We start from the raw sequence: 15,460 nt of genomic DNA, 5'->3' as shown, positions 1-15,460 counted from the left end.
TTTTCCTTATATGGGCAACTGATAAATCACATAATGACCTACTATCTTTGGGGGGACTAGTTAGCTTTTATCTCTCACATGTCCTTTCAAAATTAACTCATAGTTATAAACAGATAACTACATTTTTATGTGGTTAAGTTGTAAATTAGAACTTCGAATAGCTTAGCTTTAAGGATGGAGATCTTAGTTATTTTCTTTATAATTCTAAAGCTTAGTTCACATTTTTTCAAATTTATGAATAGAGTTAATATGTACTGTGCTTTTACATCTGCCTTTATGTTGTCCTGCTAGTCCATGATTTGTTTCTGGAAATATGCACAAAGAGAAATTACAAATAGATCAATCTAGAAGGTGTAATCATATGTAATTATTTGCTTTCCATGTTAGTGTAAATGTTATTATAGTTTACTTTTAGTTCTGAGTGACATTTAATTCTTTTAGATTACATGTGACATTCAAAGTTAGTTTTTGACATATTCTGTAACATTTTAATATTATAATGTGTCCAATTAAGGCTGAAAGATACATAAGTAAAATTCAACATAGCTTGAATTATAAATGGACTCCCATATTTTCAGTACTGCAGAATCTAGGAAAATGATAAATAAGCCTTTTCATTTGCAGTACCAATCACTTGGTATTTTTAGGATTTTTGTTTTGTTTTGTTTTGCTTTGTTTTTTTGAGGCAGCGTCTCCCGATAGCCCCAGCTGGCCTTGAACTTGCTATGTAGACCAGGCTAGCCTTAATTTCATAGAGATATACTTGCCTCTGCCTCAAGTGCTGAGATTAAAGCCATGAATCTCTATGCCCAGCTTAGTTTTAGTTATTTAGATTTTATAAGTTAATGTCAATGTTATCACCTGCCCTGTTTCTAATTGATGGGTCCTCATTTGTTTTAGCATGGAATGCCTATTTATTTATTTATTTATTTATTTATTTATTTGGAGACAGGGCCTCGTTATGTAGCCCTGGCTGGTCTGGAACTTGTTATATAGCTCTGGCTGGCCTTGAACTCACAGAGATCCACTTACCTCTTCTGCCTTCTGAGTGTCGGGATTAAAGGCATGCACCACCACTTTTGGCCTTGTTCTATTTTTTAAGATGACAAATATGATCAGCAAACAACAGTCATATAAAAATTAGAAGTAGATTCTATCACTTTTCTATATGTTTTACACTTATATCTTGTCACATTCTACGTCAAATAATCAAAATTCTTGAAATTTCACTTTATGACATCATATTTCACTAAGTGGAAAGAAAACGCAGGTAAATTATTTATGTATATTGGTTACTGATTTCACTCAAATACAACAAAAAAGCTAAGGACCCACACATCATGTTCGACATGAAATGCCCTGTTCAGTAGTTCATCAATGAACTGTGGAAATGGAGAAAGCAGCTGGAGAGTGACTCAGTAACATCCTGGTGCTAGTTTACCTGTTAGAGGACAGGAGGCAGAACTAGTCCTCAGGCATCACTGGCAACATGCAGCAGTGAGCACATGAACAGAGAAAGTGTTGGTGTGTTCTGCAGCAGTTTTCCAACAGGTATGGCCATAGGGATGGCACTGGTCTCCTCAGTCTCTTTGGGGGAATTCAGAGTCTCTGGGGTGCTTGCTTCTATCATATTTGTTCGAATGTAGGGAGAGCAGCTTTCTCATCTTACACGTGTCATGATATAAAATACCAGGAACACACTGAAGGGCTGTGATCACCATGCCCCCTACAACCCCAACTCTTTCCTCCACCCTGCTTTTCTAAATGATCCAGTGCTAACTTGCAATCTGGTTGAAGGCAGCTTTCACTATGTCTCTACATTTCTAGACTGTGGCACAGGCTGGGACATATTCTTCTCCCCCAAATCTTAAAGCAGAATTTTCTTGTTGTAATTGAGAAATTTTACAAACTATAACACTATATTGATAAAATTGTTTCCATGCATTGGTTCATTCAATCGAAGGTGACTGTAACTTCAGGGAATTCTTATGCAGATAGTCCTGTTTTGAGAAACAGTGCTTCCTCTCTGTAGTGAATAGTTACTTACTTGTTATTCTGTTGTTATTTATATTTTCCTGACACACAAAAGAAATGCGAAAAGAATAACTTTCACTGAGTTCTTCTATTTGATAAATTGTTCAGGAAAGAAGATATACCAGACTCACATGCTTTTAAGCAAAGTGAGAGAAGGAATACATGCATGGTGTCCTCAGTCTTGGAAGCACAGTCTGGAACTAGCCATCTCTTCCACTCAGTGGAATAGAAACAAAACTAGTAATTTAAACAAGGCTAACCGTGTTCAGCTTGAGGAAATTATATGAGTTCTATGAAGTTATTGATTTGAATATTATATTTATAAACAATGCATTTCACAAAATTTACTCATGATTAGTCAAATTATGATATAGCCAAAGTGGTTACAATGAGTGCATTCCCATAACGATTTTATAAAATATAAAAAATTGAATGTTGAGAAAAAGATAAAAGCTACAATCTTAAATATCCTTGAGTAAGTATTGTAACTGCAAGAGCCATTTAGAGTGCACTGAGGACTAAGCAATGATATAAAGAGGCTTCCTGAGAAGACTATGGGAGCCCACTATTGATTACAAAACATCAAGGACAGATATGTGACATATTATGTATAACAAATTTATGATAAAGCATATGTTGCCTAAAAAATATTGTTTTGGTGTTTTTGAGACAAGGTCTCCCTGTAGTGGGGGCTGGCCTACAACTCACTATGTAGACCAAATTGGCCTTGAACTCACAGAGATCTACCTGCCTCTGCCTCCCAAGTGCTGGGACTAAAGCTGTGCACCACCACGCCCGACCTTAAAATTTTTTAAATAATTTTATTTATTACTTTTATTTTATGTGTATGTGTGTATGGCCTGCGTGTATGTAAGTACACCAGTGTCATGCAATGCCTGCAGAGGACAGAAGAGGGCATAGGATTCCCTGGAACTGGAATTACAGATGGTTGTTAGCCACCATCTGGGTGCTGGGAACCTAACCCAGGTCCTCTACAAGAGCAGCCAGTGCTCTTAACCACTGAGCCGTCTCTCCAGCCCTGGTTTCCTAAGTTAAAATTAACTAATTGATTAATTAATCAGTGACAGGGTTTCATGTAGCCTAGGCTGGCTTTGAATTCCTGATCCTCCTGCATCTACCTTCCAAGTGCTGAGCTTACAGGTGTAGACAACCATGCTTGGCTTGGTTTCCTGAATTCTAACCAAATGGATATATTTTCTCTTTGTCTACTCTTTGAAGCCCCAGCTTCACTCAGTCATGTTTTCATCTTTGTTTTTCTTTCTCCTTTTAGTCTGTATCTTTCCATCATTTCTTTTTCTTTCCGTATACAATAAGAACAAAATAATGTGAAATAGTCAAGATCGAAGGAGGAAGAAATGAGGCTTGAAAAGATAATTAGTTTATGTTTCCAGACAATAGCAAGATTGATGGCTCATATTTAAGAATCAGGGAAGTTTTACAAATTTTGTGAATTTCCTTTCCAGCAAATTCTTGCTTAGTCTAAATAATAATTTTTTACTTGGTCAGAATGTAGCAGAATCTAAAAGCTATTTTATAATATGACCTTCCTTGTTTTGAATATTTTCCTTTCTTTCTTTTTTCTTTTCTTTTTTTTTTTTTGGTCTTTTTGATAAGAACACTGGCTGTTCTTGCAGAAGGCCCGGGTTTGACATTTTTCTTTATTGAGATAAAATTCACCGTTTAAACCACTTTGGAATGTACAATTACATGGTTTTTCATGTATGCACACTGCTGCTCAACCATCACCACTATGTAATTCCAGAACAATTTCATCAGCCCGTAAAAGAAATCCTGTACTCATTAAGGAACAATTCCTCACTTCCCTGTACCTCCTGTCCATATGGATTTTCTCACTCTTTTCTGTGAATGCAACTGTGTAATATATGGCCCCTTGTACATAATTTCTTTTTACTTGACATAATGTTATTAAAGTTCACTCTTTTTTATGGTTGATTAACATTCCCTAATATGATATGCCACACTGAATTTCCTTGTCTACAACTGATAGGTATTCAGATTACATCAACTAATGCTCCAGTGAATGTTTATTTGTATATTAGTTTTTGTGTGGAAGAGTGTTTCCATTATTTTCAATGGATAGGCTGGAAACCTAGAAATGGAATTAATGAGTCATATGTTCATCTTTTAGATGAATTGTCATACTTTTTTACATAGCATTTTATCTATGTTACATTTCTACCAGCAATGAATGAAGGTCCCAATATTGTACAACCTTACCAACAATGACTTTCAGTGTTTTTGTACTTATAAGATGGTAGCAACCCTTGAGGGTATAAAGTGCCTCACTGTGGTTTTGATTTGCATTTTCCTAATTTGAAGATGTTGAGCAGTTTTTCATCTTATTAGTCACATATACATTAAATAAATGTCTGTTTAAATCTGTGGCACATTTTAGATCAGGATATTGTCATTTGAGTGTGGAGTTGTGGGGATTTTTATGTATTCTGAGTACTAGATCCTTATCAGATGATTTCCAAATATTTTGCCATTGTATACATATTTTTCAACTTTAGAAATTATTTACGGGGGCTGGAGAGATGGCTCAGCAGTTAAGAGCACTGACTGCTCTTGCAGAGGACCCAGGTTTGGTTTCCAGCACCCACATGGCAGCTAACAACCATCTGTAACTCCAGTTCCAGGGGATCCAATACCATCTTCTGACTCTGCTGTCATTGCACAACACAGGTGCACTTACACACGTGCAGGCAATACACTCACACATATAAAAATAATAAATAAAATATTTTAAAAATTATGTGGCCAGGTGTGGTGGCACACACCTTTAATCCCAGCACTTGGGAGGCAGAGGTAGGCAGATCTCTGTGAGTTCAAGGCCATCCTAGTCTACATAGTGAGTTCCATGCTAGCAGGGGCTACAGAGAGACCCTGTCTCAAAAAAAAAAAAAGGCCAAAAAAGTATTTATGTATATTTGTATATGTATGCATCTCTGTGTGTATATGTAGGTGCCCATGGAAGCCAGGAGAGGGCATTGGATCCCCTGGATCTGGAGCTGGAATTACAAGTGGTTGTAAGCCACCCACCATACCTGGTGGGAACTGAACTTCCAGATGGATCCTCTGGAAGAGCAGTACATACTCTGAACCACCGAACCATCTCTCCAGCCCCAAGTTTTCCATTCTGGGGGGATAAACTTTGGATGCACACATTTTGATGGAATCCAATTTATCTATTTTTTTCTTTTATTGCTTACATTTTATCATATTTAAAAAACCTAGGCCAAACCCAAAGTCATTATATAGAGTTGTATAATTGTACCACTTATATTTAGATCTTTGGTCCAATTTAATTTCTATAGGTTCTATGAAGTAACTTCTAAATTCATTATTTTATGATGTTTTAGTAATGTTTGTTGAAAATATTTTCTTTTCTTGTTAGTCTTTGTGCCCTTGTCAAAAAATTATATATTGCATCTCCAGAAAAAACAAGTACAATATACATTATTATGAGAGGATTTATTGGGTGAGCATATATAATTGTAGTCTGAATAGATCCACAAAGGCCAACTGTAGATCGGAGAACCAGGGAGACTAGACCTGTTTAATTCAAGAAGCTGGAAGCCTCAGAACCTGAAAGAGGGGCCAACATGCAGTGGCAGCCTGAGGGGGAAGCCTTGGAATTCTAGAGAGGTACTGAACAAGTTCATGTTCAAAGGCTGAAGAATCTAAAATCTTATACCCAAGGACAACAGCACCTGCAAAAAGTACAATGGCTCGGGAATGGTTGAGCATTTACATGCGTGTTTCCACCTTCTTCCTGTTTGTTCTCTCTGCTCTCCCTGCTTCCACCCACACACTGGAGGATGCACCATGCAGTGCCGTAGTCCTCAGTCTACTTACCCACACATCAGCTGCCTCTGAGGACACTCTCACGAATACACTCAAAAGCTCCCTTTTACATGTCTTTCAAGCTGCCAATCAAGATAAGTCATCATTAGGATCAATATTTATGTCATGTAGTCGACTGTTCTGTTGTTAGGTTTGTAAACTGACCCTACTTTTTCTTGAAAGTAGGTTCTTTATTTAGTAATCTTGGTGAGCAGAAAGAAAGGCAGGAGAAGACACAAACTTTCAGAGGAAAGCTTCATAGCGTGCGATCACTCTAGACTACCATATCCAGAAATAGTCAAAGCAAGACAGATTATCTCAGTCTTTTGCAATGAAATAGAAATTTTCTTTGTCTATGACAAAAAGGAATCTAAAGTTTTAGAATAACAAATGAATAGCTTTTATTGAGAAGTTACTTTGTTCGATTGTTCTTTGTAGCATTTCATTTAGTTCTTATATCAAACCCCTAATGTGGCATTTGATGTCAGTGAAGTCTGAGTCATTATTCATCTACAGAAGTGATTTTAAGAAGCGTTTCCACAGCAAGCAGATAAGGGCAGCGGAAGAGGAGATGGGACGAAGTGAAACAAGGTCAGGACCCAGGATTGTCTAGTGAAGCATGGCTTCAGTCTGACCCACACAAAGCTACTGGTTGTAAATTGCACCCTGGATTGACCCACTATGAGGTCAAGGAATTGAGCTTTTAGCTTCCTTAATCATCAGCCATTGCCGAGTATGCAAACAGAAGAGGCTCTCTTCCTACGGGCAGCAGTGGTCAGGAGAGCAAAGGCAGTTCTTTCAAGTAAGAGTCTCAAGTGCTATCAGGTTGTGACCATGGCCCGATTATTGGAAATAAAAAGAGACAGAAGTCAGGGAGGGGCGCCCTGAAAAAGTAAAGGGAATCCAGGGATCTGAGCAGAGTATTCGTATGGTCTATTACAAATAGACACTATTTTTCCACTTTAAAGAGAAAGAAACAAGCATAGAAAATTAAGTTACAGTGAGAATGGATGCAAAAGGTTGACTCTAGAGTCTTTTCCTTCTCTCTTGGATGTGATGCCTTTAGTCATGAAGACAATTTTTCTGAAGCTTTGGTCTCATGAGCTCAAATTAATTATAACAGAGGAGTCTCTGTTTATCCAAGATTTCGCTTTCCATATTAGCAGTTATCTGTGGTAAATCACAGTCTAATAATATTACATGGAAAATTCCAGGAACAAATACTCAGAAGTTTCAAATTGCTCATTGTTGTGAGTAATATAATGAGTCCTTCACAGCTTTTGTGGGGGGGACATGAAGCATCCTTTTACCTAGCAGGTCTGCTCTGCATTGCAAATGCACCCTGATCTCTGGTAGCTCTCTGGCTTATCAGATGGATCATTGGAGTACCTGTACTTCTTGAACTCTACTAACCCTAATTTTACTTAATCATGCCTCAAATGCAAGCGCAGTGAGGCAGAGGGGGCACTAGGGTGTAGACCATAGGAGGGCAGATTGGCTTTGGTTCTAAATGGCAACACTGTGGGGTACATAGAGAACACAAATATATACAGAGTTTGGTACTGTCAACAGTTTCAAATATCCACTAGGGGACTTAGAACACATCCCATGGAAAAGGGAGGCTATTATAATCACAAGTGGCAATTTAGGATGACAACAGACTTGCCCTTCTCCTGAGAACTGCTTTTGCTACATCCCATAAGGTTGAGATACTAATTCTTTAAACTTTTGATGTCATTCAGTATTGAAGCCATCTCGTCTTAGGCTTTCTTATGTTGAAAGGTTACTGATTACTGACTTAATACCTTTACTTGTTATATGCCCATTCATCTCCCTTATTTCTGAAGAAAAGCATAAAGAACTTTGATGGTATTTTGTAGAGCAGTTTATTTAAAATTAAGGCCAAACATTTATTTAGGTCCTTATATGATCTTAGTTGCCATTTCTATTGATCGGTTCAATTGGAAAATTGCCAAATATTCACTTAGTGTCTGTATGACTTACACAAACACACTTCTTGGATATCAGTGGTCAATATTTTAAGAAATTAAAGAAGAAATTCCAGTATTTTTTTCTGAACATTTTTCTCCTGCATATGTGACATGAATAGATAGCCTTTGTGAATACAAAGACTCCATTGCAGAATGTACTCAAGAGTGTCTCTGTGAAGGCAGTACATTCTGAACCTTAGTACTAAAGAACTAAGCCCTAAGCAGTAAGCAGACTCTGAGGCTTCCAGAGGCCTTAGTGGTGAAGACTAGCATGCCAAGCTGTCTAGGTAAAAACCTCAGAACTATAGGTGTGTGAGCAAGTGGCTCTAACCCGAGTCCAGCAGTGACAGGTACTACATAAGAAGAGCTGTGATAGAGAGGCCATACCTTTCCAACAAGTGGTGCTTAAATGGGGAAGCTTTAAATACAGCTATAGTTTTTAACTGCTTTGATAAGATGGTGCTCTCCATAACTGATTTCCCATCATTCACAACTTTGGATCTCATTGTGTATGTGTGTGTCTGTGTGTGTTTGATTTATTATAAAGCTCAAAGGTAATATCTCTTTCTGTTGCTTCCAAAGAAGTTGCAGGGTTGGTGTGATGAAGCGATGGGATTCAAAGCAGGATCCTATCCCCGCTAGCAGATCTGTTTATCAAAAGAACAGAGGGTTAAATGAAGAAGGTCATGTTTCAGGGAGCAACAGATTCCCATCTCCACCCAGTGCTCTTCCTTAAAGAAAATCCAACTGATTTTTAACCAAGCATGACTTGTCATTTTGGATTGGAATGTTATTAATACTCTCTCTCTCTCTCTCTCTCTCTCTCTCTCTCTCTCTCTCTCGTCTTTTCAGGACAGGGTCTCTCTGTAGCTCCAGCTGGCCTGGAACTCACTATGTAGACCAGGCTGGCCTCCATTTCACAGAGATCCACCTGCCTCTGCCTCTGAGTACTGGGGTTAAAGACTGTGCACCACCATGCTGGACAGTTATTAATTTAAATAAATATCCTTTGCATTACTGTTTGGCAGAAGCTAGGGGATGTAAATAGGAGTGAGAATGAGAAAGTATCTTTTTCTCCAAGCTCAGGGACACAGTTTAGAGGCCATGAAGCCCAAGTGTCCAAGCCAGTGTGTGCCTAAAGGCAGAGCAGTGTGTGATGTGATGGGCTCTGTCCTCCTGAAAAGACTGCTCATCAAGCCTCGCATTATTTTGAAAGTAGGTACATCTAACCAGGCTGTGCAAAGACTGGCAAAGACTCCGGGTGTTCCTTCCCCAGGAGTGAGGCTTGTAGAGTCAAGGCTGCCTTGGCAGGTGTCTCAGGTCTCCTGAGAATAGAGATGGGAGGGGGGCAGTCGAAGCTGCTAGTCCCTCAGTGAGGGAGAATTAAACTTTCTGGGATCTTTCTTGAAGTTCGGGGTGAGCAAAGCAATCCTGGGCCTAGTGCAAGATGAGAGAAAAGTAATGAGGAGGAGAGGGACTCAGGGCTCAGGGCGTGACGCAGGCAGGTGAGGAAGTGAGCTTGGAGTGAGCATCTGCCCAGAGGGGAGGGGAGTTTGGTGGAGAAAGGCAGTGTGGCCAGAGCTGTAACAGAGTCCTTCAGCCATCCAGGGGCTCCGGAGTCTGCTGCTCCCACCCCGCGGCCACAGGTCCCCAGCCCCGCCCCGCTCCGCCCAGGACTCCGGGCTCCACAGGAGCCCCGCCAGGCGGGTGCCGAGGTCTGGGCAGCAAGAGGATGGCCAAGGTCCGGGAGCTGGAGGACGCCTTTCTGCAAGCGCAGCCTTTGCCCCAACTTTCCTCGGAGATCTCAGAGGAGTGCTGCGTGCAGCTCTTGGACAAGGGCTTGCTCACCTACCCTGAAGACAGAGCGTACCTGCAAACTCAGCCTGGGGGTACGCAGGTCAGCGGGGAGAAAGGGGGCGACCTGGAGCTGCCGGTGGGAGTGAAATCAGGTGAGTAGAGCGATCGCTCGACCAACTGTACATATCAGTAGGATGGTCTGTCGCACCCATTTTATCTCACCAGGAGAATGTTTGCTAACAACTCTCTATTGGGTACCCCATGTAACGAAAAGGAGGCCGATTTAGAGGTTGCTGAACTGATTGCGTATTCTGTTCTTTGTCGCTCCTTAAACTTGCCATCAGAAATGCATTTAAGCAACGGTAACTTTTCTTCTGAAGAAGAGGATGTAGACCATCACGAGAGCAAAATCAAAGCAGCCAACCAAGAGCTCTCTCAGAAGAAGACCATCACGCAGATCATGAAGGACAAGAAGAAGCAGACTCAGCTCACGCTTCAGTGGTAAGACAGGCCCACCAGCCAGTTTATGCACCTGCTGAGTTCACAAGCCAGGTCTTTAGGACCTTGGCTTTGCACAAGTTGTTTATCCCTGAAACTTTTTTGACAAATTTAAAAGGCCAATTAGAAATTTATCTACTTTTTTTCAATTGCCTATTAGCATAGTGATATATTTTGGTCTTGATGAAAATTGATTCGGGAAATATTATTGACTAAAACTACAATTTCTTCCAATGTAAGCAATTATTATTTTTCTATGATTATTTACTTAACATGGAATCATTTCAGCTATAACATATTTGTTATTTGGTTACTTTTATGTTCATGAGACATGATCTTTCAAAACAACAAAAGGTGGAAGGATGTTAACCTTGCCTTAAACTACATGAGGACAGATTAGAAACACTGTGTTGGTCATAAAACAGATGGACTGTGTCAGAAGCACAAAATGGAAAACTCAGTAGGGCATCACTACTAAATAATTGTTCAATTTTATACTATCTCTCATATGTTTTACTATAGTGAAATATCACAAACTGGATCTTGTAAAATCTTTTAAAACAAGAGATTATCAGTAGACCTTCTACATATAAAGAACATTTTAATATTTATCAAAATGAAAGAGAGATCTAATGTAAGACCATAGTATTAAACTTTCTTACATACTGTGAAGAAAGAGGCATAAATTTCTCTCCCAAATTCCAAGTACTAAATCTTATAATTTATCTATTTATAATATATTCTAAGCCTAAGGAAAAAAATAGAATCTATAATGCTAGTATATTTTTATTTATTTAAACATTACATTCCAATATACATAGACTGAAATTCTGTAATTGTGTGCTTGAAGCTTTACAAGCCTCTGAAATATGAAACAAATATTCCTCTAAAGTTATACTTTGACTGTTGAAGTTGGTGTCATGATTACTAGTCACAAACACATTACAACTGTAAATAATTGAACAAATATCTGGAATATTTAATAAACAACTTATTTGGATAACTGGGGAAAAGTGTTTTAATTTCAGATGTATTTTGGAAGTATTTTGAATGATCACTCCCAGTTTTTCAGTTCAAACTGAGTGATTGGAAACGAGCTTGAGGTTTTCTAAAACTAATAGCATGCTTGCTTATGTCTAGCTTAACTCAGTATTTTGAAGGCAAAACAATGGCTGTAACAATGTTTATAAGAATAGATAAATGGTGGGTGTTATTTACCTTCCATTAAGATGCATTTTAAAAATAGCTATTTCTAATAAGAACTTTCATGTTTTAAAAATTATAAAACACTGTCATTTTTGTTTTATTTCTCCATTCTTCTAAAAAAATGAGTGTTTTAATTTCATAAAACCCTAACTTGTATTTTGAGAAAAAGTTTAAGGCTAGAGATTGTCATGTGAGCATTAAAAATTCAAAAATCGAAGTAAAAACTATGGTTGATTAGTTGCTATTTTTATTGTCAATTAGGTATTCAATTCTTTTCAGGCAAGTTTATTTGTTTTGAAACACTACATCTTGGTTTTGTCTTTTTTATTCAGAGACAAATTTGTGCCTGAAAGTCTGGCAATACATCCTTAGTTTTTATTTTGTGTGTACTGAGAGTATGTTAAATCAGAAGTCTTGAAGGAGTCCACCCAATTTTAATCTGAATGCTTCAATATTATATTATTCTTGGGTTACAAATAATTATGATTTTAATAAAAATGAAATTAATATAAGTATTTTAGCAAAAATCACTCACTAAACTATTAGAAAAAATGGAACAGCGTCTAGAAGCTTTGATTTCTAGATTTATATTCAGATAATTGTAAAACAAAGGTATTTAGCATAGTACATTTAATTGCAAACTTAATGAAAATCTGTCTAGATTTTCAAAGTTTATACAGTTATAGCTATGCTGTAGAGTTGAGGCTGTATATGTTTAGATTCATCTATGGAGGCACAAGATCTCAAGTGTAGTAGATGATTTAGATAATCATAGCCCTAATCACAGTAAAAAGTTTTAAGACTGTAAATAGACTATTATCATTTAAGCTTATGTGAAATGAGTTTACCCTGGTATATATGTCAAACAATTGCATTTACATGTCTTCTGTAACTATTCAGGATTTAGAAGTAGTTTGTAGATTCAAATAAGTGTACAATCATCATCAGACTAAAGCCTGGCAGTCCTTTCATATTGTGGATGTTCTTTCAAAAACAAGGCATCTTCAATTTCACCATTTATATTCCTATATCAAAGAATAAACTGTGCCGAACAGTGAAGAGTTATAAATATTTTCAACGGTGGCCAGGATGGAGTGATTTTTTACATTAGCCATAATATTGTCATTACATTAGCAGACATTTGTTGTGGGTCTTACTCTTCTAAAATTAATCCTTGTATTGTTTGTGTTTGTATGTGTGTGAGTGTGTGTGTGTTTGTGCATGTGCTTTAAAACATGTGTGCGTTTGTGCATGTGCATGTGTATGTGTGTGTGTGTGTGTGTGTGTGTGTGTGTGTGTGTGCGTGCGTGCGCGCTTTAAAACGACACAGACATATAATCTCACAGTTGCTGTAGGTCCGAAGTCTAGATAGGTTACCTTGGCGCTAAGTCCACAGTCTCGCCAGGCTGAAATTAAGAAATTAGTTGATGTTGAAATTTCATCTGAGGTGTTTTTGCCGTTGTCTGTCTAATGTCACTGGTTGTTGAGAGGACTTAGTCCTTAAATTGTGGAACTGAGGCCCTTAGCTCCTAGAGATTACCCATCATTCCCTGTGGGTGGTGCTCCAGAGAATAACATATGCTCTTCAAGATCTGCTACTACGCCACACCTTTCCATAGTCCATTTCTGACTTCTAGATTTTCTTTCTAGAGCTTGCCAAATGAAATGAGGCCATCCAAGATAATTTCCTTTCTTAAAGCTAATTAAAAACATTTGTGCACTCTTTGTACATATTTTTGAGGCTCAATGTTCTGTTTTAGTCAGACATTGGGCAGTGGTAACAGGGTAATGAGCACACTCAGTCCTTAAACCACTATTGTTTCTTTATGGAAAGCACATTTAAATTCCTCTCTTCTAACAAAAGCCCACTCATTCCGGTCTACTCACTAACTCATTTATGTAGTCTGTTTTCAAATTGAACATGAAGTCATTGAGAAGAGGAGTGATAATGAAAGATTTGACCAATTTCTTGGCATTTTTTCCCCAGGCTTGAAGAGAATTACATAGTATGTGAAGGAGTTTGCCTCCCGCGGTGCATTCTTTATGCTCACTATTTAGACTTCTGCAGGAAAGAGAAACTGGAGCCGGCTTGTGCAGCCACCTTTGGAAAGGTATAGGACACCATTTTGCTATACTACCTTACAACTAACATGTCAGTCAGACAATATGGAAACGAATTCATCTCAGTAATTGTTTTAGGGACTGTTAAGACATTTGATCTACAAGCATAAATGAGATTTTACAATGGCTGTTTGGAACCCCTATATATCCATATTCTGATTGGTGTCATAGAACATTGGCTATCGACTGTAAGCTGAAGGCCAATCGCGCTCAGCAAATCTATGCTCTTCAAGGAGAGATGCATTCAAGAGTATAGGTTAGATTAGTATAGCATAGATTACACAGAGAAGCGAAAGTCAGCGAAGGTGAACCTGTTAATGCAGGCTATCATTATTTATGTAGTCCAACCATATGAGGCTCGAATAGATTTTTCTTCTATTAGTTAAATAGTTCTTCTAATTTGTGAGTATCTTTACACCACAAACTTAAAATATTTTTGATGGGATTTGTTACATTTCTTTCATTTAAAAAAATATTCTCATCATTAGGATGGGAATCCATGGAATTGGCATTATACTACTTACATATTTGATATCATTTTGAGAATCAGGAAACAATGTTAATTCCTTGATAAAACCTTCATTAAAATTCCTGTAGTGTGCTGTTGTCTAGGGATCTAGAATATCTTACTAAAACTGTAGGAAGCTTGCTTCTCAAGGATTGTATCTCATATAAACTGAAATTCAGACCTTAAGCAGTAGAGGGACTTATTGTCCAGAAACTAGTGACTACTATAGTCTGTTCTGCAGTTTACTGATTTTTTAGGGGGTGGTGGTGGTTTGAGAAGGATTTTGATATGTATCCCAGGCTGTCCTTAAACTCATTATGTAGACCTGGGAGGCCTTGATGTATGACCCCCTGCTTCAGCCTCCTCAGGGCTGGGATTACAGGTGTGTGTCACCATGCGTGGTTTAGCTTTCCACTTTAAAAAAGTAGTTTATTTATTTGGAAAACCTGTCTTTACAGAGACAGTGTGATATGGTGCATGCTAATCAAGTGGTCTAGGCTCCAGCCATGCCTGTGACTAATTTGTTGTGATACCTGCTAATAAACAATCTCAAGGTGCAGTTCACACATTGAAACTGAATGGTAGTTAGTAATACCATTTCTGGGTCTACTTTATAGCAGTAATTCCTAATGCATTTTGAGCATCTGATAAGTAATCCTCAAGATAGATTACATCAAGTAAAAGTAGATATGTTAGGATCTTCTATGGTAACTGATGCATTTCTGATGAACATGTATATGACCTATCTTTCATCTAGATTAAGTATTCCCTTATAGTTTACCATGTACTTTTCTAAATTAGTTGGTTATGAATGAGTTGAATCATTCTAAAACTTAAAATGATTGTCCTTCCTTTTAGACAATTCGCCAGAAATTTCCCCTTCTTACAACACGAAGACTTGGAACAAGAGGCCATTCAAAGTAAGGCACATGACTAAACAATAGCTTCCTCCCTTACGCATGCTGAGGTAAAATTACTATCTTTATCTGTGAGTAGAACCAGGTATTTTCTTCTTTAATGAAGTAGATGTTTAGCAACTATAAGAACTGAAAAATTAAAAACACACAGGTATATCTTGGAATAAGATTTAAAAAGCAAATTTTACAAAGAACAATCATATCTATAATTCTTTGTCCTGAAATAAGTGAAGTAGATAATTTTAATAATTTTTAAGCTGTTTTTGAAATCACCAGTGTCATGAAAGAGGAATATATAAAATAAATATAATGACCAAGCTGGACATGGTGGTGCATGTCTTTAATTCCAGGATTCAAGAGGCAGAGGCAGGAAGATCTCTCTGAGATCTAGCCAACCCAGTTTACATAGTGAATGCCAGCAGGTCAGCTGGGGCTACAGGAAAACCCTGTCTCCAAGGGAGTACCCAGGCATGCTTTGCTCTCTACTTCTAGTTTCCCTA

The 15,460-nt window shown here is 37.9% G+C and overlaps 1 protein-coding gene across 2 annotated transcripts in view; it reads left to right on the top strand.

Annotated features, from left to right (window-relative positions):
- The first annotated feature begins 9,599 nt into the window (after positions 1-9,599).
- Positions 9,600-15,460, top strand: part of Rfx6 (regulatory factor X6) — a 61,440-nt gene continuing 55,579 nt past the window's right edge. For both annotated transcript variants that reach the window (XM_008835791.2, XM_008835792.2), the window contains exons 1-4: positions 9,600-9,862; positions 10,055-10,211; positions 13,402-13,525; positions 14,902-14,963. In XM_008835791.2, coding sequence (XP_008834013.1) covers positions 9,646-9,862; positions 10,055-10,211; positions 13,402-13,525; positions 14,902-14,963 — 560 coding nt within the window. In that variant the 5' untranslated portion in view covers positions 9,600-9,645. The remainder of the gene's footprint in view (positions 9,863-10,054; positions 10,212-13,401; positions 13,526-14,901; positions 14,964-15,460) is intronic.

This window comes from Nannospalax galili, unplaced genomic scaffold (assembly GCF_000622305.1).
Source record: "Nannospalax galili isolate Female #2095 unplaced genomic scaffold, S.galili_v1.0 scaffold417, whole genome shotgun sequence".
NCBI classification, from domain to species: Eukaryota; Metazoa; Chordata; class Mammalia; order Rodentia; family Spalacidae; genus Nannospalax; species Nannospalax galili.
Note: the sequence above shows the minus strand (reverse complement) of the source record. Positions and strands in the feature narration are given on the sequence as shown.